The following is a 23,659-nucleotide window of genomic DNA, read 5'->3' on the forward strand; positions in this document are numbered from 1 at the left end:
GCTTCGGGACACCTTGGCCTGTTGTCTGGTTTGTGTGTGCACGCGCACTTTCCTGCAGCATTGGGTGTGCTCACAATTAGACAGATGCACACGGGAGTTGTTTTTATCACATCCTAGACAGGATATCAAGACACCACGAGGCAGACACAAGGAAACCTGGAGAAACCTTATATGGAAGCTGTGCGTTACACTGGAACATGGTACATCCACCAGTCACAGCCTCATATTTCTGCTACAGTGACCAATGACTGCTCTTCTCTGGGAGTATATAAAGGTGGGTAGATTCTGAAAATGCAGAGAGTTCTGGCAAGTGCGCTGAGGAAGTTGCGTCTCTCTTACACCATGATTTCGTTCCTTCTCCTCACCATGGTAAGATCTTCCTCAGCAGCATCTAGTAAGACAAGCACATGTGATCTTCCCTCAACACCATCTTATAAAGATGAGTAAGACATGTGCAACAGCTGAGTAACTTTAGTATCGAAACTTTCCATCTGCTCTGCAGGTTTCTTCAGTTGAATACAGAGGTGACATATTGTCGACACCAGAAAGACCGGAGAGGTAAACATGACACTATCAGTCCCTCAGTTCTGAACTAGTTTTGATGTGGTCAGTCCCCCAGCTTTGAACTAGTTTTGAGGTGGTCAGTCCCCCAGCTTTGAACTAGTTTTGATGTGGTCAGTCCCCCAGCTTTGAACTAGTTTTGAGGTGGTCAGTCCCTCAGGTTTGAAAAGTGTTCAGCTTCATGGTCTGAGTTGAGAGTAGTTGCATGTGCGAGAAACATCGATGATTTTACAATAAATGACATATGGCTTAATTTGAAGAGTCGGGATGTAACTGCCGAGTGCCACATTCAGGGGTTTATATTGTTCCACATTGATAGGAATAACTGGAAGACGGGTGGCACTATATGCTCGAGAAAATTTAAATTGCTCACTCACACACACACACACACACACACACACACACACACACACACACACACACACACACACACAGGAGCTCGGACTCGACCCCCGCAACCTCAACTAGGTGAGTACACACACACACAGTTTGGAATAGTTTGGGAAGCGATGTAGTGGAAGCAGGATCCATACATAGCTTTAAGCAGAGGTATGATAAAGCTCACGGTTTAGGGAGAGTGACTTAAGAAATCGTAATGACACGATTGCAAATAAACCATACCCCCGGCCGGGATTGAACCCGCGGTCATAGAGTCTCAAAACTCCAGCCCGTCGCGCTAGCTGGAGATTCGTCTGTAAAAACTTGCATTTGTGGTCACAGAGGTGCCTGTGCTAACTTTCCTATGGTGTAGAAATATACCTAGTTGGATGAATCTTATTGTGGCTAGCTGGTCTAGTGGCTAGCGCGACGGGCTGGAGTTTTGAGACTCTATGACCGCGGGTTCAATCCCGGCCGGGGGTATGGTTTAGGGAGAGTGACCTTGTAGCGACCAGTGAAGAGGCAGGGCCAGGAGCTAGGACTCGACCCCTGCAATCTCAACTAGGTGAGTACAACTAGCTGAATACATACACACACGCGCGCGGACCAGATAGGTCTACAAAGAGGCCTGGACAGGCTGGATGTGTGGTCCAGAAACTGGCTCCTAGAATTTAACCCCGCCAAATGCAAAGTCATGAAGATCGGAGAAGGGCAAAGAAGACCGCAGACAGAGTATAGGCTAGGTGGCCAAAGGCTGCAAACCTCACTCAAGGAGAAAGACCTAGGAGTGAGTATAATACCGAGTACATCGCCAGAAGCACACATTAACCAGATAACTGCTGCGGCATATGGGCGCTTGACAAACCTGAGAATAGCGTTCCGGTACCTCAGTAAGGAATCGTTCAAAACTTTATACACTGTGTACGTCAGGCCCATAGTGGAGTACGCGAAACTAGTTTGGAACCCACACCTGGTCAAACACGTCAAGAAATTAGAGAAAGTGCAAAGGTTTGCAACAAGGCTAGTTCCAGGGCTAAGGGAATGTCCTATGATGAAAGGTTAAGGGAAATCGGTCTGACGACACTGGAGGACAGGAGGGTCAGGGGAGACATGATAACGACATACAAAATACTGCGTGGAATAAACATGGTGGACAGAGACAGGATGTTACAGAGATGGGACACAGAAACAAGGGGTCACAATTGGAAGCTGAAGACTCAGATGAGTCAAAGGGATGTTAGGAAGTATTTCTTCAGTCATAGAGTAGTTAGGAAGTGGAATAATCTGGCAAGCGATGTAGTGGAGGCAGGAACTATACATAGTTTTAAGTCGAGGTATGATAAAGCTTATGAAGCAGGGAGAGGGAGGATCTAGCAGCGGTCAGTGAAGAGGCGGGGCCAGGAGCTGAGTCTCGACCCCTGCAACCACAATTAGGTGAGTACACACACACAAACACATACACTGTCTGGAGAGAACTTGTAGAGGAACACGAACAGCTGATTTAGCTGTGATTTACTGACTTTGAACTTGGACTGAGATGAAGGGAGACATGTATGATGTTACCTGTTTAAGATATGACTCTTTTAAATTACACATTCAAAATATAATAAATGAATATACATATATATATATATATATATATATATATATATATATATATATATATATATATATATATATATATATATATATATATATATATATATATATATATATATATATATATATATATATATATATGCAATAAGATCACAGTAAACAGGTGATTTCAAAATATGCAAAACAACCACTCTGAAAGAATAGAGAAATTCCAAGCGCTTTCGTTCTTTCAGAGTGGTTGTTTTGCATATATATATATATATATATATATATATATATATATATATATATATATATATATATATATATATATATATATATATATATATATATATATATATATATATATATATATATATATATATATATATATATATAATTTTTTTCAGGCTGTGTGTGGGTGCATGAGCCAGAGTTTGATTGATCCCATTCCTCGTCCCTGCCGTACTCTGGTGAGCAACTTGTATTCATGTTGTAATATATTCCTACTTAAGGAGATGTAGAAATACGCTGCTGTAGGTATAAGTGAGTTTAGCGCTCGGTTGTGATTATAATAATAATAATGTAAGTATAGGCACGGCCTGGTCCATGATGCAGGAAGGTAGTAAAACTGGTTGTATAAAGAGGCGGGGGTCAGGAGCTGTGACTCGACCGCTGCAAACACACACACACACACACACACACACACACACATAATCTATAAACCTGTGTCATTGACGTGTATAGTATGCAAAGTCATGGAGAAGATTATCAGGAGGAGAGTGGTGGAACACCTGGAACGGAACAAGATTATAAACGCCAACCAGCACGGATTCATGGAAGGCAAATCCTGTGTCACAAACCTTCTGGAGTTTTATGATAAAGTAACAGAAGTAAGACACGAGAGAGAGAGAGGGGTGGGTTGATTGCATCTTCTTGGACTGCAAGAAGGCCTTTAACAGTTCCTCACAAGAGATTAGTGCAGAAACTAGAGGATCAGGCGCATATAACAGGAAGGGCACTGCAATGGATCAGAGAATACCTGACAGGGAGGCAACAACGAGTCATGGTACGTGATGAGGTATCGCAGTGGGCACCTGTGACGAGCGGGGTCCCACAGGGGTCGGTCCTAGGACCAGTGCTATTTCTGGTATATGTGAACGACATGATGGAAGGGTTAGACTCAGAAGTGTCCCTGTTCGCAGATGATGTGAAGTTAATGAGGAGAATTAAATCTGATGAGGATTAGGTAGGACTTCAAAGAGACCTGGACAAACTGGACACCTGGTCCAGCAACTGGCTTCTCGAATTTAACCCCGCCAACTGCAAAGTCATGAAGATCGGGGAAGGGCACAGAAGACCACAGACGGAGTATAGGCTAGGTGGCCAAAGACTGCAAACCTCGCTCAAGGAGAAAGATCTTGGGGTGAGTATAACACCGAGTATGTCTCCGGAAGCACACATCAGCCAGATAACTGCTGCAGCATATGGGCACCTGGCAAACCTGAGAACAGCGTTCCGATACCTTAGTAAGGAATCGTTCAAGACACTGTATACCGTGTACGTCAGGCCCATACTGGAGTATGCAGCACCTGTTTGGAACCCGCACTTGATCAAGCACGTCAAGAAATTAGAGAAAGTGCAAAGGTTTGCGACAGGGTTAGTAGTTCCAGAGCTAAGGGGAATGTCCTATGAAGAAAGGTTAAGGGAAATCGGCCTGACGACACTGGAGGACAGGAGGGTCAGGGGAGACATGATAACGACATATAAAATACTGCGCAGAATAGACAAGGTGGACAAAGACAGGATGTTCCAGGGAGGTGACACAGAAACAAGGCGTCACAATTGAAAGCTGAAGACTTAGATGAGTCAAAGAGATGTTAGGAAGTATTTTTTCAGTCATAGAGTTGTCAGGCAGTGGAATAGCCTAGAAAGTGACATAGTGGAGGAGGGAACGATGCACAGTTTTAAGACGAGGTTTGATAAAGGTCATGGAGCAGGGAGAGAGAGGACCTAGTAGCAATCAGTAAAGAGGCGGGGCCAGGAGCTAAGACTCGACCCCTGCAACCACAAATAGGTGAGTACACAGTTCTTCATTTTCTTGTTCGTAATCTCGAAAAAATGCACAAAACGTCGAGTTGAATTACTCTGCATGTCGTCAACTGCATAAAGCAACAGCATTAAGTGTGTGAGTTAACTTTGTAAGAAGAACGGTACAAAGGAAAACAGTCGATACTAATACTGAAACTCAAAAGCAGAATTTACAGAAGTGATTCAAATAAGATTTAGTTCTGATTTTTAATCCCGGAGGGTTAGCCAGGATAATCCTAGAAAGTCAGTGCGTCATCGAGGACTGTCTGTCTTATTTCCCATATGGTCCTTCACTTGTCTCCCAAGATGCGACCCACACCTGTCTACTTACACCCAAGTACTTGCTTGCTAGGTGAACGTGGACAACAGGTATAAGGAAACATGTCCAATGTTTCTATCTGGACGGGGATCGAACCATGGATACTCATTATGAGGCGAGAGCGTTGGGTTCCAGACCACGGGACACCAGACGGTAAGAGGATTTGTGGATTTGGAAAAGGAATGTGACGAGGTGACATAAAGGTCACGTGAAGACGAACCTGGGGGTCACTGCCCCCAACACCCGGTCCCAGACCAGGCCTCTCGCTTGATGGCCTGATCAACCAGGTTACTGGTACTAGCCGCACTGAGTCCAAGGTAGGTAGCTCGGCTGATGAGGCACTGACTTGAAAAATTTAACACGTTCCCTCATGAATATAATCTGGGGTCTGTTGGTAATTCTCCTTATGCATGAAGGATGTTAAAAAGTCTTGGTCCCTTTACACTTATCGAGTTATCTCTTAGTGTATTCATCGCTTCCCTGCTTTTCAGTGGGAATATTTTGCACCATCTACCAAGCCTCTTCCTTTTATACAAAGGGATTTAAGTATGCTGACTCTGAACCAACCTTGCCTGAATTTTCCAAGTGTACAATTTAATGCATCTCTCTCACTTACGCTCCAAAGAGAACATTTGGATGGACTTAAGCATTATCAGTAATTTAGATGCTTGATTGAATATGTACAGACAGTGAAGATTCTGTACATCCTCCAGATCTGTACTTTCACCTGCTGTTACTGTACAGCAAAGAATAACAAGTAACTTTAAGAGCATTATCACTGACTTGACATCTCTTATTTCAAAATTCTAGCTAAGTATCCAATCATTTTCCTCGTGGATGTGACACTAACTTTGCTGTGATTCTTGAATGTGGGATCTGTTGGCATTATCAGTCCTAAATACCTCACATTAATCTTCCACTCGAGTTCGTTTTATACTAAGTTAGTTTCTATTTCCTCATTTTTTAACACGGTGAACTGATCAAAATTTCTCCTCATTAAACATATTATTATTTTCAATGGCCCGCTGGAAGATCCGGGTCATTATCAACTTGAAGATTTGTGTGTCCTCATAGGATGCCACTGTGATCTAAATTCTAATATCGTCTGTAAAGGATAATTCAGTATTATGATTTATGTCTTTATGTCGGACATGAGAATGAGACAAAGAATCGGGTGATTAACGTAACAGAGATACTCTTGATAAGGATAAGATAAGATTTGTTCAGAGATTTTCACTGTAGCGTCCCCCAGAGTCGACTAACACCCAGGTTCTGCTAGGTTTGCTTTGTTCACTATTACTCAGTGGGGCTGTATCTGTTACTAGGTTTAATATCTACATGCCCACTTTTCCGCTTGTTCCTTTTGCATTCAGTAGTCGAAGGCTTTAGTAAAGTCTTTGTCATGGACCGGGCCGCGGGGGCATTGACCCCCGAACACCTTCCAGGTATACACATTCTTCATTGTGTTTGTCTTCCAGCGTATAGCAGACCATGTCTTAATAGTGCAGTAGTTGCAAGAGGCAGAAGTGACGTGTTCTAAACCCATGTTAACCGGGGTAGGATGACTATTGGGCGTATATTTCATTAACAAACTTGCTTCTTAAAAATCCGTCAGAGATTTTATAAGGCGAGTGAGGCTCAACTTGGAGTGTGTAGGCTAAAAATAAAAAAAAATCCAATAAAAAGTAGGTCTTGGACAATAATATTTAATCTCTCAGTTAACTTAGTGTATAAACACTGCGCTGAAAAAAAAAAAATGCTAGTAATTCCAAGAGGGATGATTATACGAGAAAAGAAATATGATTTGTTGTTTGTTAGTGACACAGTTCTACTGTGAAGTTGAGCAAGAAGTTGAAGAAGTTAGATTAGTACGGAAGAGTGTGCGTAGGAGGAAGTTGATAAAGATAAAGTTGCAGTAGAATGCTGAAAAAGAAAATTAATTGAAAGAGTTCGCTATATCTCTATTAGTAATAATACAAACATAACACTCACAGGGTCGACCTTCGGACCTTGAGCTGGATCCCGCCAGGAGCCACAACGAGTACCCGGCAGGAGGAGTGAGTCAATCTTCTGTTACTTTGTTTACATATATCAACTTTTTTTTATATTCTAGCATATACTAAACGAATATTAACCATCAAGGTGTGGAGGTGATACCTGGTGTCATAGGTAACAAGTATACATGTTTGACAGGTATTGATGGCCTTGGCTTCCATCCCTGCAGGCTTGGATGGTGTCTTCGAGTTCTACCTGTGTCCCCAGTCAGACAACTCTGCAGAGGAGTGTCTGGAGAGGTATGTAACAGGTGTGGGTGGTGTAGTATAGGCACGTAGTGCCACAGGTGTGGGTGGGGAGGAGCCTGTTGACAGAGATATGGAGATGTGGCGTCACAAGTGACGGTGTCTAGTGTCAAAAATATGAGGTCTAGTGTTACAGGTGTGAGTTCAAGTGGTACAGGTGTGGGTTTTGGTGTTACATGCGTGGGTTCTAATGTCACGGGCGTGGAGGACTTGTCTTACATGTGTGAGTTCTGGTGTTACATGTGTGGGTTTTGGTGTCACAGGTGTGGGTTCTAGTGTCACAATTGTGGAGGTCTAGTGTTACAGGTGTGGGATCTAGTTACAAGTGTGGGGTCTGGTATTACATGTGTAGGTTCTAGTGTCACAGTTGTGGAGGTCTAGTGTTACATGTGTGGGTTATGGTGCCACAGGTGTGGGTTCTAGTGTCGCAGGTGTCGAGGTCTAGTGTTACGGATGTGGGTTCTAGTGTTACATGTGTGAGTTCTGGTGTCACAGGTGTGGGTTCTAGTGTCACAGGTGTCGAGGTCTAGTGTTACAGGCGTGGGTTCTAGTGTTACATGTGTGGGTTCTGGTGTCACAAGTGTGGGTTCAAATGTTACATGTGTGGGTTTTAATGTCACGGGTGGGGAGGTCTAGTGTTATATGTGTGGGTTCTGGTGTGACGGGTGTGGAGATCTAGTATTACAGGTGTGGGTTCTAGTGTCACAGGTGTGGGTTCTAGTGTCACAGGTGTCGAGGTCTAGTATTACAAGTGTGGGTTCTAGTGTTACATGTGTGGGTTCTAGTCTCACAGTTGTGGAGGTCTAGTGTTACAGGTGTGGGTTCGAGTGCTACATGTGTGGGTTCTAGTGTCACAGGTGTGGAAGCCTAGTGTTACATGTGTGGGTTCTAGTGTCACACGTGTGGGTTCTAGTGTCACAGGTGTGGGTTCTAGTGTCACACGTGTGGGTTCTAGTGTCACAGGTGTCGAAGCCTAGTGTTACAGGTGTGGGTTCTAGTGCCACAGGTGTGGGTTCTAGTGTCACAGGTGTGGAGGCCTAGTGTTACAGGTGTGGGTTCTAGTGTCACACGTGTGGGTTCTAGTGTCACGTGTGTGGGTTCTAGTGTCACAGGTGTGGATGCCTAGTGTTACAGGTGTGGGCTCTAGTGTCACAGGTGTGGATGCCTAGTGTAGACAGCCTGTATTGTCTGCACAGACAGCCCATGCTGTCTGCCAGCTTAGTTTATATTTCGCGCCACTAAAGTACTGCCCTCTGGGTCTGTCCAGATCTGTGGGAAGCTAGTCCCACACTCTCTCACTCTCACAGCGGCCTGGCAGCAAGACAGTAGTCCTACTAGTAGCTCTCTCGTGGGATGGCCCTCCCGGGCCATGGGCACAACACACAAGCCTGTGTACCCACCACAACTTAACAATAAAGTAAGAAGCCTCCGAAGACGTTTATCATTAACCACCCTCTTTCAGCTCTACCAATTAATAGTGTTTAACACTAGTGTTACAGGTGTGGGTTCTAGTGTCACACGTGTGGGGGTCTAGTGTTACAGGTGTGGGGTCTAGTGTTACAGGTGTAGGGTCTAGTGTTACAGGCGTTGGTTCTAGTGTCACAGGTGTGGGTTCTAGTGCCACAGGTGTGGGGTCTAGCGTCACAGGTGTGGGTTCTAGTGTAACAGGTGTGGGTTCTGGTGTTACATGTGTGGGTTATAGTATTACAGGAAAGGATGCCGTTGTATACGGGAGTAACAGAGCTTCCGTCACAAGGTAGCTTTGTATACGGGAGTAACAGAGCTTCCGTCACAGGGTAGCTTTGTATACGGGAGTAACAGAGCTTCCTTCACAGGATACCTTTGTATACGGGAGTAACAGAGCTTCCGTCACAGGATACCGTTGTATACGGGAGCAACAGAGCTTCCTTCACAGGATACCTTTGTATACGGGAGTAACAGAGCTTCCGTCACAGGATATCGTTGTATACGGGAGTAACAGAGCTTCCTTCACAGGATACCGCTGGAACTGGGTGACGGCTCTGGCTCAGTCTTCAACCTGACCTCCGTTACTCGTCCTGACAAGTACGAGATCGCTATCAGGATTCCTGACGATGTTACCTGCGACCTCTGTACCCTACAGGTGAGGACACTGGCTGTTACTTGATCAACCTGGTTGTTACTTGATCAACCTGGCTGTTACTTGACCAGCCTAGTTGTTACTTGTTCAACCTGATATCATTTTTATCATGGTGGTTTGGAATCCGCAGGTACGCACAACGATGTTAACATACGCAACATTTCACGTTTAAAAATACTCGTATACAACTAAAAATAAACTGCTTAGAATGAATCATAGACCAAATAAAGTCTTTGTTTAGTATATCTATGTCGTATCCATATGCTCTTGTGCTACCGTCCACAGGATGGATATGGGGTGCATAGTAAACTAGCCACTTTGATGGCAAAACCTAATCTGTGTCGTCCACACAGTAGATATCAAGGCACAGGAGCTGGTGCGCGGCTGTGAAATCTTCTAACTGGCTTAGAAAGACACGTGAGCAAACACTAGTGCCTATTTATTTATTAGACTGAAATTAAAAGTATATATAGGCAGAAGGTGAGGTGTAGGTGACACGTAGTGACCCGAAAAATGCAACTGCGACTTATTTGAGATGAATTCAAGTAGACAATATAGGTCACGTGATTCTTGTGCCGTGAGATAGGTTGGGTTTTCCCTGGTTGAGTATCATGTATGCCGGTGTTTTTGTTTTTGTTTTTTTCCTTGTAGCTTCCAGTGTTATGTTCTACGGTGTCGGTGACGGCGATTAACGAGGTTTCTAGACATTGTCGACGTCTAAGATCATGTTCGGTGAGGACGAGCTGTGCTTCATTCCAAACTTACCAAATGTCCCGTGGAGTTCCTGTGGAGGACACAGGCGTTCTTTAAGTCGTCACTGTTGCATTTTACAGGTCATTATACAGAACAACCACTGTGAAAAAATAGTGGGCTGAAGAATCATGTCTTGCCAATGTCCAGCAATAGTCTGCAAGCATTCTTGTGCCCCATTTGTCCTGGTATCATTTTTCCATGGTTGAAATATCTTGGTGAAACCTTTCACCATGTTCGTCACTAACTGCCCCACAGTTCGCTGGGAAAAAAAGTCTAAACGTGAGTCCAAAAAGTGGATTTTAAGTGACATGTTACATCCCATGTTCTTGTAAGCCTTGATGAGGTTTTCCACTAGTTCTTCATACTTGCCTTTCCTTCTGCTTCCAAGAAATCCCTTCGCCACTAACTTGAATGCTTCCCAAGCAGCTTTCTCCTCACTATGAAGGTCTGATTCAGAGTCACCATCTTCAAGAAGCTCTCGAATCTGAGGACCTTTGAAGACTCCCTCTCTTATCTTAGCGTCACTCAGTGAGGGGAATTTTGACGTTAAATACTTGAATCCTTGACCGGATTTGTCCATAGCTTTTACAAAGTTTTTCATGAGCCCCAGTTTTATGTGTAGTGGTGGTAGCTATATTTTGATTGATTCAATGAGAGGTGGATGATGAATATTTTTCATCCCAGGCTCCAATGACTGAGGTGGCCAGTCTCTCCTGATATAGTGGGAACCTCTTGCACTGCTATCCCATTTACATAGAAAGCAGCAGTACTTGGTGTATCCGCCTTGCAAGCCCATCACAAGAGCAGCAACCTTTAAGTCACCACAGAGCTGCCATTGATATCCTGGTCACCAGTCTTGCATCCAAAATATAGGTGATGTGCCTTTCTAACCACAGCAGTTATACAGCACTTCTGTGATGCATAGGTCACCTCACCACAAATGTGGCAGAAGTTGTCTAACTTATTCGCACAAGTACGAAACATCTGAAAGAAAAGAGCAACAAACAGTTAGAAGATAAACAGAAAATTTATTCATTAACTTATCATTATAACAGAAAGTAACAGCTAAGCAGAAGTATTTATATCATTCAATAGGAAAATAAAATTAATATATCTCACATGCATATCAATAGCTTGCTCGGTGGATATTTATTATAAGTTTAAAAAGTGTTTGGCTAAGAAAATCACCTACCTTTCACCTCAGAATATAAACTTGCACATCACAGCCACCTTCTATGATTGCTGGAACAATAATGATGGTCAGTCAGACTGTGAGTGTCGTAAGAAACACACTGCCACAAGCCTGTTGGAACCTGTTGTGACACGTAGGTGTATATTGAAAAGTAGAGTTAACAAACAATTTTAACCATGATATTCATTATCAGTGACCTAAAATTAGTTGGAAATTGCTACTCTGGTCTCGGAAACATTTTGGTTATTGATCAGTGTTATCAAGGAATTATAGTTCCTTGATAATGTTAGAAGTCACGAAAGCGCTTGGAATTTCACTATTTTTTCACAGTGGTTGTTCTGCATATTGTGATATTACCTGTTTACTGTGATCTTATTGCAACACAGGTCACCATGTGTCACACCTCACTCTACTATATATATATATATATATATATATATATATATATATATATATATATATATATATATATATATATATATATATATATATATATATATATATATATATATATATATATATATATATATATATATATATATATATATATATATATATATATATATATATATATATATATATATATATATATATATATATATACTGCTGTGAACGCTTTCATGTTCTTACACACACACACACACACACACACACACACACACACATCTTCCTCTGAATATGTGTGTAAGCACATGAAAGCGCTTAGGTTTTATTTCCTATTTTTACTGTAGGATTTTTTTTCATATTTACAGTTACACTTTATATTGTGATTTCTTCCATATACTGTTATTTTTTTTAACTGTATGTTAGAAGTGGTCAAGGTTCCAGGACAGAAATGTTTTCTGATAAATTTATCCTAGTGTTTACTTACGTGTCTTTCTAAATCAATTTGTTGTATAAGTTAGCAAAGTTTGTAGGAATCTTCTGACCCACAGGACGTGTCTGGGATTTATGGTACAAACAATAAGCACAAATTAGCTTCGTGTTGAAATATACGAATGAAATATCTAAGAGTCTAAAATACATGTCGCCAGTTTCTGGAGTTTATCTGGAGAGAGTTCCGGGGGTCAACGCCCCCGCGGCCCGGTCTGTGACCAGGCCTCCTTAGGTCAGTGTCCCAGGATGCGACCCACACCAGTCGACTAACACCCAGGTACCCATTTTACTGATGGGGAACATAGACAACAGGTGGAAAGAAACACGTCCAATGTTTCTACTCTGGCTGGGAATCGAACCCAGGCCCTCACCGTGTGAAGCGAGAGCGTTAACCACCAGGCCACCAGAGCCACAATACCGTGTGTTATGTTGTAACTGTTGGTAAGTGGCCCGTGGCTTGATAGTTAAAGCTCTTGCTTCACACGACGAGGGTCTGGGTTCAATTTCCGGCGAGGGTAGAAACATTGGGCATGTTTCCTTACACCGGTTGTCTATGTTTACCATCAGTATAAAATGGGTACCTGGGTGTTAGTGGACTGGTGTGGGTCGCATCCTGGGACAAAACTGACATAATTTGCCCGAAATGCTCTGTATAGCAAGCGGCTTTCTATATAGCAGTATGTTATTGATGTCAGCTATGGTTTGTATACCTTGTACATGTACTTGTAGAAATAAATATATTATTATTATTATTATTATTATTATTATTATTATTATTATTATTATTATTATTATTATTATTATTATTATTATTATGTGTTGTTCTTGTATGTGAAGCTGCGGGTGGTGGTGAACTGTCGGGATCCCTCCAAGTGTGTTAGAGTGGACGATGTCTTCTGCTCTGATGTCACCGTCCGCGAGGCCAAGTAAGTTACATTTCCTTCAGGGTATATATGATGTCACAATCCACAAGATCAAGTTACTTTTCCTTCAGGGTATATTTGATGTCACAATCCACAAGATCAAGTTACTTTTCCTTCAGGGTATATTTGATGTCACAATCCACAAGATCAAGTTACTTTTCCTTCAGGGTATATTTGATGTCACAATCCACAAGATCAAGTTACTTTTCCTTCAGGGTATATTTGATGTCATCACCCACAAGACCAAGGAAGTTACTTTTCCTTCAGTAGCTTCACGATGTCAGGGTCCACAAGACCAGGTAAGTGACCATAGGAGACACAGAGCAATGTTACTTTATTTAACATTATAAATACATAAGCTGTGTGTCACAAGAGTTCCCTACAAACACACGGATGATAATAAAAATGATCGTATACTATGTGGCCAGCATTATGGCTACTTTCTTGACCAATAAGTGCTCGTTTACCTAATTAGAAGTGGCACGAACAGGTGTAAAATTAGCAAGAAGACTTGCAGAGGTGGCAAGAACAGGTGTAGAGGTAGCAAGAACAGGTGCAGAGGTGGCAAGAACAGGTGTAGAGGCAGCAAGAACAGGTGTAAAAGTAGCAAGAACAGGTATAGAGGCATCAAGAACAGGCGTTGAAGTAGCAAGAACAAGTGTAGGGGTAGCAAGAACAGGTGTACGGGTGGCAAGAACAGGTGTAGAGGCAGCAGTAACAGATGGAGAGGCAGCAGGAACAGATGGAGAGGGAGCAGTAACAGGTGAAGAGGAGGCAGTAACAGACGGAGAGGCAGCAGTAACACATGGAGAGGCAGCAGTAACAGATGGAGAGGCAGCAGTAGCAGATGAAGAGGCAGCAGTAGCAGATGAAGAGGCAGCAGTAACAGACGGAGAGGCAGTAGTAACAGATGGAGAGGCAATAGTAATAGATGGAGAGGCAGCAGTAGCAGATGAAGAGGCAGCAGTAACAGACGGAGAGGCAATAGTAATAGATGGAGAGGCAGTAGTAACAGATTGAGAGGCAGCAGTAATAGAGGGAGAGGCAGCAGTAGCAGATGGAGAGGCAGCAGTAGCAGATGGAGAGGCAGCAGTAATAGATGGAGAGGCAGCAGTAGCAGATGGAGAGGCAGCAGTAATAGATGGAGAGGCAGAAGTAGCATATGTAGAGGCAGCAGTAGCAGATGGAGAGGCAGCAGTAACAGATGTAGAGGCAGCAGTAGCAGATGTAGAGGCAGCAGTAGCAGATGGAGAGGCAGCAGTAGCAGATGGAGAGGCAGCAGTAGTAGATGGAGAGGCAGCAGTAGCAGATGGAGAGGCAGCAGTAGCAGATGGAGAGGCAGCAGTAGCAGATGGAGAGGCAGCAGTAGCAGAAGGAGAGGCAGCAGTAGCAGATAGAGAGGCAGCAGTAGCAGATGGAGAGGCAGCAGTAGCAGATGGAAAGGCAGCAGTAGCAGATGGAGAGGCAGCAGTAGCAGATGGAGAGGCAGCAGTAGTAGATGGAGAGGCAGCAGTAGCAGATGGAGAGGCAGCAGTAGCAGATGGAGAGGCAGCAGTAGCAGATGGAGAGGCAGCAGTAGCAGATGGAGAGGCAGCAGTAGCAGATGGAGAGGCAGCAGTAGTAGATGGAGAGGCAGCAGTAGCAGATGGAGAGGCAGCAGTAGCAGATGGAGAGGCAGCAGTAGCAGATGGAGAGGCAGCAGTAGCAGATGGAGAGGCAGCAGTAGCAGATGGAGAGGCAGCAGTAGCAGATGGAGAGGCAGCAGTAGCAGATGGAGAGGCAGCAGTCGCAGATGGAGAGGCAGCAGTAGCAGATGGAGAGGCAGCAGTAGCAGATGGAGGGGCAGCAGTAACAGATGGAGAGGCAGCAGTAGCAGATGGAGAGGCAGCAGTAGCAGATGGAGAGGCAGCAGTAGCAGATGGAGAGGCAGCAGTAACAGATGGAGAGGTAGCAGTAGCAGATGGAGAGGCAGCAGTCGCAGATAGCAGATGCAGAGAGGCAGCAGTAGCAGATGGAGAGGCAGCAGTAGCAGATGGAGAGGCAGCAGTAGCAGATGGAGAGGCAGCAGTAGCAGATGGAGAGGCAGCAGTAGCAGATGGAGAGGCAGCAGTAGCAGATGGAGAGGCAGCAGTAGCAGATGGAGAGGCAGCAGTAGCAGATGGAGAGGCAGCAGTAGCAGATGGAGAGGCAGCAGTAGCAGATGGAGAGGCAGCAGTAGCAGATGGAGAGGCAGCAGTAGCAGATGGAGAGGCAGCAGTAGCAGATGGAGAGGCAGCAGTAGCAGATGGAGAGGCAGCAGTAGCAGATGGAGAGGCAGCAGTAGCAGATGGAGAGGCAGCAGTAGCAGATGGAGAGGCAGCAGTAGTAGATGGAGAGGCAGCAGTAGCAGATGGAGAGGCAGCAGTAGCAGATGGAGAGGCAGCAGTAGCAGATGGAGAGGCAGCAGTAGCAGATGGAGAGGCAGCAGTAGCAGATGGAGAGGCAGCAGTAGCAGATGGAGAGGCAGCAGTAGCAGATGGAGAGGCAGCAGTAGCAGATGGAGAGGCAGCAGTAGCAGATGGAGAGGCAGCAGTAGCAGATGGAGAGGCAGCAGTAGCAGATGGAGAGGCAGCAGTAGCAGATGGAGAGGCAGCAGTAGAGGCAGCAGTAGCAGATGGAGATGGAGAGGCAGCAGTAGCAGATGGAGAGGCAGCAGTAGCAGATGGAGAGGCAGCAGTAGCAGATGGAGAGGCAGCAGTAGCAGATGGAGAGGCAGGGAGAGGCAGCAGTAGCAGCAGTAGCAGATGGAGAGGCAGCAGTAGCAGATGGAGAGGCAGCAGTAGCAGATGGAGAGGCAGCAGTAGCAGATGGAGAGGCAGCAGTAACACATGGAGAGGCAGCAGTAACACATGGAGAGGCAGCAGTAATAGATGGAGAGGCAGCAGTAATAGATGGAGAGGCAGCAGTAGCAGATGGAGAAGTGGCAGTAGCAGATGGAGAGGCAGCAGTAGCAGATGGAGAGGCAGCAGTAGCAGATGGAGAGGCAGCAGTAGCAGATGGAGAGGCAGCAGTAGCAGATGGAGAGGCAGCAGTAGCAGATGGAGAGGCAGCAGTAGCAGATGGAGAGGCAGCAGTAGCAGATGGAGAGGCAGCAGTAGCAGATGGAGAGGCAGCAGTAGCAGATGGAGAGGCAGCAGTAGCAGATGGAGAGGCAGCAGTAGCAGATGGAGAGGCAGCAGTAGCAGATGGAGAGGCAGCAGTAGCAGATGGAGAGGCAGCAGTAGCAGATGGAGAGGCAGCAGTAGCAGATGGAGAGGCAGCAGTAGCAGATGGAGAGGCAGCAGTAGCAGATGGAGAGGCAGCAGTAGCAGATGGAGAGGCAGCAGTAGTAGATGGAGAGGCAGCAGAAGCAGATGGAGAGGTGGCAGTAGCAGCAGTAGCAGATGGAGAGGCAGCAGTAGCAGATGGAGAGGCAGCAGAAGCAGATGGAGAGGTGGCAGTAGCAGATGGAGAGGCAGCAGTAGCAGATGGAGAGGCAGCAGTAGCAGATGGAGAGGCAGCAGAAGCAGATGGAGAGGTCTCAGTAGCAGATGGAGAGGCAGCAGTAGCAGATGGAGAGGCAGCAGTAGCAGATGGAGAGGCAGCAGTAGCAGATGGAGAGGTGGCAGTAGCAGATGGAGAGGCAGCAGTAGCAGATGGAGAAGTGGCAGTAGCAGATGGAGAGGCAGCAGTAGCAGATGGAGAGGCAGCAGTAGCAGATGGAGAGGCAGCAGTAGCAGATGGAGAGGCAGCAGTAGCAGATGGAGAGGCAGCAGTAGCAGATGGAGAGGCAGCAGTAGCAGATGGAGAGGCAGCAGTAGCAGATGGAGAGGTGGCAGTAGCAGATGGAGAGGCAGCAGTAGCAGATGGAGAGGTGGCAGTATGCAGATGCAGAGAGGCAGCAGATGGAGCAGATGCAGAGAGAGGCAGCAGTATCAGATGGCGATGCAGCAGTAGCAGATGGAGAGGCAGCAGTAGCAGATGGAGAGGCAGCAGTAGCAGATGGAGAGGCAGCAGTAGCAGATGGAGAGGCAGCAGTAGCAGATGGAGAGGCAGCAGTAGCAGATGGAGAGGCAGCAGTAGCAGATGGAGAGGCAGCAGTAGCAGATGGAGAGGCAGCAGTAGCAGATGGAGAGGCAGCAGTAGCAGATGGAGAGGCAGCAGTAGCAGATGGAGAGGCAGCAGTAGCAGATGGAGAGGCAGCAGTAGCAGATGGAGAGGCAGCAGTAGCAGATGGAGAGGCAGCAGTAGTAGATGGAGAGGCAGCAGTAGCAGATGGAGAGGTGGCAGTAGCAGATGGAGAGGCAGCAGTAGCAGATGGAGAGGCAGCAGTAGCAGATGGAGAGGCAGCAGTGGAGAGGCAGCAGTAGCAGATGGAGAGGCAGCAGTAGCAGATGGAGAGGCAGCAGTAGTAGATGGAGAGGCAGCAGTAGCAGATGGAGAGGCAGCAGAAGCAGATGGAGAGGTGGCAGTAGCAGATGGAGAGGCAGCAGTAGCAGATGGAGAGGCAGCAGTAGCAGATGGAGAGGCAGCAGAAGCAGATGGAGAGGTGGCAGTAGCAGATGGAGAGGCAGCAGTAGCAGATGGAGAGGCAGCAGTAGCAGATGGAGAGGCAGCAGTAGTAGATGGAGAGGCAGCAGTAGCAGATGGAGAGGCAGCAGAAGCAGATGGAGAGGTGGCAGTAGCAGATGGAGAGGCAGCAGTAGCAGATGGAGAGGTGGCAGTAGCAGATGGAGAGGCAGCAGTAGCAGATGGAGAGGTGGCAGTAGCAGATGGAGAGGCAGCAGTAGCAGATGGAGAGGCAGCAGTAGCAGATGGAGAGGCAGCAGTAGCAGATGGAGAGGCAGCAGTAGCAGATGGAGAGGCAGCAGTAGTAGATGGAGAGGCAGCAGTAGCAGATGGAGAGGCAGCAGTAGCAGATGGAGAGGTGGCAGTAGCAGATGGAGAGGCAGCAGTAGCAGATGGAGAGGTGGCAGTAGCAGATGGAGAGGCAGCAGTAGCAGATGGAGAGGTGGCAGTAGCAGATGGAGAGGCAGCAGTAGCAGATGGAGAGGCAGCAGTAGCAGATGGAGAGGCAGCAGTAGCAGATGGAGAGGCAGCAGTAGCAGATGGAGAGGCAGCAGTAGCAGATGGAGAGGCAGCAGTAGCAGATGGAGAGGCAGCAGTAGCAGATGGAGAGGCAGCAGTAGCAGATGGAGAGGCAGCAGTAGCAGATGGAGAGGCAGCAGTAGCAGATGGAGAGGCAGCAGTAGCAGATGGAGAGGCAGCAGTAGCAGATGGAGAGGCAGCAGTAGCAGATGGAGAGGCAGCAGTAGCAGATGGAGAGGCAGCAGTAGCAGATGGAGAGGCAGCAGTAGCAGATGGAGAGGCAGCAGTAGCAGATGGAGAGGCAGCAGTAGCAGATGGAGAGGCAGCAGTAGCAGATGGAGAGGCAGCAGTAGTAGATGGAGAGGCAGCAGAAGCAGATGGAGAGGTGGCAGTAGCAGATGGAGAGGCAGCAGTAGCAGATGGAGAGGCAGCAGTAGCAGATGGAGAGGCAGCAGTAGCAGATGGAGAGGCAGCAGTAGCAGATGGAGAGGCAGCAGTAGTAGATGGAGAGGCAGCAGTAGCAGATGGAGAGGCAGCAGAAGCAGATGGAGAGGTGGCAGTAGCAGATGGAGAGGCAGCAGTAGCAGATGGAGAGGCAGCAGTAGCAGATGGAGAGGCAGCAGAAGCAGATGGAGAGGTGGCAGTAGCAGATGGAGAGGCAGCAGTAGCAGATGGAGAGGCAGCAGTAGCAGATGGAGAGGCAGCAGTAGTAGATGGAGAGGCAGCAGTAGCAGATGGAGAGGCAGCAGAAGCAGATGGAGAGGTGGCAGTAGCAGATGGAGAGGCAGCAGTAGCAGATGGAGAGGTGGCAGTAGCAGATGGAGAGGCAGCAGTAGCAGATGGAGAGGTGGCAGTAGCAGATGGAGAGGCAGCAGTAGCAGATGGAGAGGCAGCAGTAGCAGATGGAGAGGCAGCAGTAGCAGATGGAGAGGCAGCAGTAGCAGATGGAGAGGCAGCAGTAGTAGATGGAGAGGCAGCAGTAGCAGATGGAGAGGCAGCAGTAGCAGATGGAGAGGTGGCAGTAGCAGATGGAGAGGCAGCAGTAGCAGATGGAGAGGTGGCAGTAGCAGATGGAGAGGCAGCAGTAGCAGATGGAGAGGTGGCAGTAGCAGATGGAGAGGCAGCAGTAGCAGATGGAGAGGCAGCAGTAGCAGATGGAGAGGCAGCAGTAGCAGATGGAGAGGCAGCAGTAGCAGATGGAGAGGCAGCAGTAGCAGATGGAGAGGCAGCAGTAGCAGATGGAGAGGCAGCAGTAGCAGATGGAGAGGCATCAGTAGCAGATGGAGAGGCAGCAGTAGCAGATGGAGAGGCAGCAGTAGCAGATGGAGAGGCAGCAGTAGCAGATGGAGAGGCATCAGTAGCAGATGGAGAGGCAGCAGTAGCAGATGGAGAGGCAGCAGTAGCAGATGGAGAGGTGGCAGGAAAACACTAAGCTACTGAAGTCTTCCACATTCGACTACTGCCCAGATCTGCAATATATAAATATTTTCCAGTCCCTCGTTTTGTTAATGAGATTAATAGCAGAGAGAAAGATTTACATGACTGTTGTATCTCTCAAGTAACCCACCTGACTGTTGTGTCTCAAGTAACCCACCTGACTGTTGTATCTCTCAAGTAACCCACCTGACTGTTGTGTCTCTCAAGTAACCCACCTGACTGTTGTGTCTCTCAAGTAACCTACCTGACTGTTGTGTCTCTCAAGTAACCCACCTGACTGTTGTGTCTCTCAAGTAACCCACCTGACTGTTGTGTCTCTCAAGTAACCCACCTGACTGTTGTGTCTCAAGTAACCCACCTGACTGTTGTGTCTCAAGTAACCCACCTGACTGTTGTATCTCTCAAGTAACCCACCTGACTATTGTGTCTCTCAAGTAACCCACCTGACTGTTGTGTCTCAAGTAACCCACCTGACTGTTGTGTCTCAAGTAACCCACCTGACTGTTGTATCTCTCAAGTAACCCACCTGACTATTGTGTCTCTCAAGTAACCCACCTGACTGTTGTGTCTCTCAAGTAACCCACCTGACTGTTGTGTCTCTCAAGTAACCCACCTGACTGTTGTGTCTCAAGTAACCCACCTGACTGTTGTGTCTCAAGTAACCCACCTGACTGTTGTATCTCTCAAGTAACCCACCTGACTGTTGTGTCTCTCACGTAACCTACCTGACTGTTGTGTCTCAAGTAACCCACCTGACTGTTGTGTCTCTCAAGTAACCCACCTGACTGTTGTATCTTTCAAGTAACCCACCTGACTGTTGTGTCTCTCAAGTAACCCACCTGACTGTTGTGTCTCTCAAGTAACCCACCTGACTGTTGTGTCTCTCAAGTAACCCACCTGACTGTTGTGTCTCTCAAGTAACCCACCTGACTGTTGTGTCTCAAGTAACCCACCTGACTGTTGTATCTCTCAAGTAACCCACCTGACTGTTGTGTCTCTCAAGTAACCCACCTGACTGTTGTATCTCTCAAGTAACCCACCTGACTGTTGTGTCTCTCAAGTAACCCACCTGACTGTTGTGTCTCTCAAGAAACCCACCTGACTGTTGTGTCTCTCAAGTAACCCACCTGACTGTTGTGTCTCAAGTAACCCAACCCACCTGACTGTTGTGTCTCAAGTAACCCACCTGACTGTTGTATCTCTCAAGTAACCCACCTGACTGTTGTGTCTCTCAAGTAACCCACCTGACTGTTGTGTCTCAAGTAACCCACCTGACTGTTGTATCTCTCAAGTAACCCACCTGACTGTTGTGTCTCTCAAGTAACCCACCTGACTGTTGTGTCTCTCAAGTAACCCACCTGACTGTTGTGTCTCTCAAGTAACCCACCTGACTGTTGTGTCTCTCAAGTAACCCACCTGACTGTTGTGTCTCAAGTAACCCACCTGACTGTTGTGTCTCTCAAGTAACCCACCTGACTGTTGTGTCTCTCAAGTAACCCACCTGACTGTTGTGTCTCTCAAGTAACCCACCTGACTGTTGTGTCTCTCAAGTAACCCACCTGACTGTTGTGTCTCTCAAGTAACCCACCTGACTGTTGTGTCTCTCAGTAACCCACCTGACTGTTGTGTCTCTCAAGTAACCCACCTGACTGTTGTGTCTCTCACGTAACCCACCTGACTGTTGTGTCTCTCAAGTAACCCACCTGACTGTTGTGTCTCTCAAGTAACCCACCTGACTGTTGTGTCTCTCAAGTAACCCACCTGACTGTTGTGTCTCTCAAGTAACCCACCTGACTGTTGTGTCTCTCAAGTAACCCACCTGACTGTTGTGTCTCTCAAGTAACCCACCTGACTGTTGTGTCTCTCAAGTAACCCACCTGACTGTTGTGTCTCTCAAGTAACCCACCTGACTGTTGTGTCTCTCAAGTAACCCACCTGACTGTTGTGTCTCTCAAGTAACCCACCTGACTGTTGTGTCTCTCAAGTAACCCACCTGACTGTTGTGTCTCTCAAGTAACCCACCTGACTGTTGTGTCTCAAGTAACCCACCTGACTGTTGTGTCTCTCAAGTAACCCACCTGACTGTTGTGTCTCTCAAGTAACCCACCTGACTGTTGTGTCTCTCAAGTAACCCACCTGACTGTTGTGTCTCTCAAGTAACCCACCTGACTGTTGTATCTCTCAAGTAACCCACCTGACTGTTGTGTCTCTCAAGTAACCCACCTGACTGTTGTGTCTCTCAAGTAACCCACCTGACTGTTGTGTCTCTCAAGTAACCCACCTGACTGTTGTGTCTCTCAAGTAACCCACCTGACTGTTGTGTCTCTCAAGTAACCCACCTGACTGTTGTGTCTCAAGTAACCCAAGTAACCCACCTGACTGTTGTGTCTCAAGTAACCCACCTGACTGTTGTGTCTCTCAAGTAACCCACCTGACTGTTGTGTCTCAAGTAACCCACCTGACTGTTGTGTCTCTCAAGTAACCCACCTGACTGTTGTATCTCTCAAGTAACCCAACCCACCTGACTGTTGTGTCTCTCAAGTAACCCACCTGACTGTTGTGTCTCTCAAGTAACCCACCTGACTGTTGTGTCTCTCGAGTAACCCACCTGACTGTTGTGTCTCTCAAGTAACCCACCTGACTGTTGTGTCTCTCAAGTAACCCACCTGACTGTTGTGTCTCTCAAGTAACCCACCTGACTGTTGTGTCTCTCCAGTAACCCACCTGACTGTTGTGTCTCTCAAGTAACCCAAGTAACCCACCTGACTGTTGTGTCTCTCAAGTAACCCACCTGACTGTTGTGTCTCTCAAGTAACCCACCTGACTGTTGTGTCTCTCAAGTAACCCACCTGACTGTTGTGTCTCTCAAGTAACCCACCTGTCTGTTGTGTCTCCCACCTGACTGTTGTGTCTCTCAAGTAACCCACCTGACTGTTGTGTCTCTCAAGTAACCCCTGACTGTTGTGCCTCTCAAGTAACCCACCTGACTGTTGTGTCTCAAGTAACCCACCTGACTGTTGTGTCTCTCAAGTAACCCACCTGACTGTTGTGTCTCAAGTAACCCACCTGACTGTTGTGTCTCTCAAGTAACCCACCTGACTGTTGTGTCTCTCAAGTAACCCACCTGACTGTTGTGTCTCTCAAGTAACCCACCTGACTGTTGTGTCTCAAGTAACCCACCTGACTGTTGTGTCTCTCACCTGAGTTGTGTCTCAAGTAACCCACCTGACTGTTGTGTCTCTCAAGTAACCCACCTGACTGTTGTGTCTCAAGTAACCCACCTGACTGTTGTGTCTCAAGTAACCCACCTGACTGTTGTGTCTCAAGTAACCCACCTGACTGTTGTGTCTCTCAAGTAACCCACCTGACTGTTGTGTCTCAAGTAACCCACCTGACTGTTGTGTCTCAAGTAACCCACCTGACTGTTGTGTCTCAAGTAACCCACCTGACTGTTGTGTCTCTCAAGTAACCCACCTGACTGTTGTGTCTCTCAAGTAACCCACCTGACTGTTGTGTCTCAAGTAACCCACCTGACTGTTGTGTCTCAAGTAACCCACCTGACTGTTGTGTCTCAAGTAACCCACCTGACTGTTGTGTCTCTCAAGTAACCCACCTGACTGTTGTGTCTCTCAAGTAACCCACCTGACTGTTGTGTCTCAAGTAACCCACCTGACTGTTGTGTCTCAAGTAACCCACCTGACTGTTGTGTCTCTCAAGTAACCCACCTGACTGTTGTGTCTCTCAAGTAACCCACCTGACTGTTGTGTCTCAAGTAACCCACCTGACTGTTGTGTCTCAAGTAACCCACCTGACTGTTGTGTCTCTCAAGTAACCCACCTGACTGTTGTGTCTCAAGTAACCCACCTGACTGTTGTGTCTCAAGTAACCCACCTGACTGTTGTGTCTCAAGTAACCCACCTGACTGTTGTGTCTCAAGTAACCCACCTGACTGTTGTGTCTCTCAAGTAACCCACCTGACTGTTGTGTCTCTCAAGTAACCCACCTGACTGTTGTGTCTCAAGTAAC

At 46.8% G+C, this 23,659-nt stretch overlaps 1 protein-coding gene across 3 annotated transcripts in view; it reads left to right on the forward strand.

The window, feature by feature from the left end:
- The first annotated feature begins 298 nt into the window (after nucleotides 1-298).
- The window catches only part of LOC128699119 (uncharacterized), a 30,914-nt gene continuing 7,553 nt past the window's right edge, over nucleotides 299-23,659 (forward strand). Inside the window, exons 1-6 of one of the 3 annotated variants that reach the window (XM_053791641.2) lie at nucleotides 299-369; nucleotides 2,928-2,990; nucleotides 6,922-6,984; nucleotides 7,121-7,221; nucleotides 9,223-9,349; nucleotides 13,005-13,093. In XM_053791641.2, coding sequence (XP_053647616.1) covers nucleotides 343-369; nucleotides 2,928-2,990; nucleotides 6,922-6,984; nucleotides 7,121-7,221; nucleotides 9,223-9,349; nucleotides 13,005-13,093 — 470 coding nt within the window. In that variant the 5' untranslated portion in view covers nucleotides 299-342. Of the gene's footprint in view, nucleotides 444-481; nucleotides 559-2,927; nucleotides 2,991-6,921; nucleotides 6,985-7,120; nucleotides 7,222-9,222; nucleotides 9,350-13,004; nucleotides 13,094-23,659 lie in introns of those variants that run through there. The other 2 variants (XM_053791642.2, XM_053791643.2) reach the window with 2 other exon arrangements.

This window comes from Cherax quadricarinatus, chromosome 54 (assembly GCF_038502225.1).
Source record: "Cherax quadricarinatus isolate ZL_2023a chromosome 54, ASM3850222v1, whole genome shotgun sequence".
NCBI lineage: Eukaryota > Metazoa > Arthropoda > Malacostraca > Decapoda > Parastacidae > Cherax > Cherax quadricarinatus.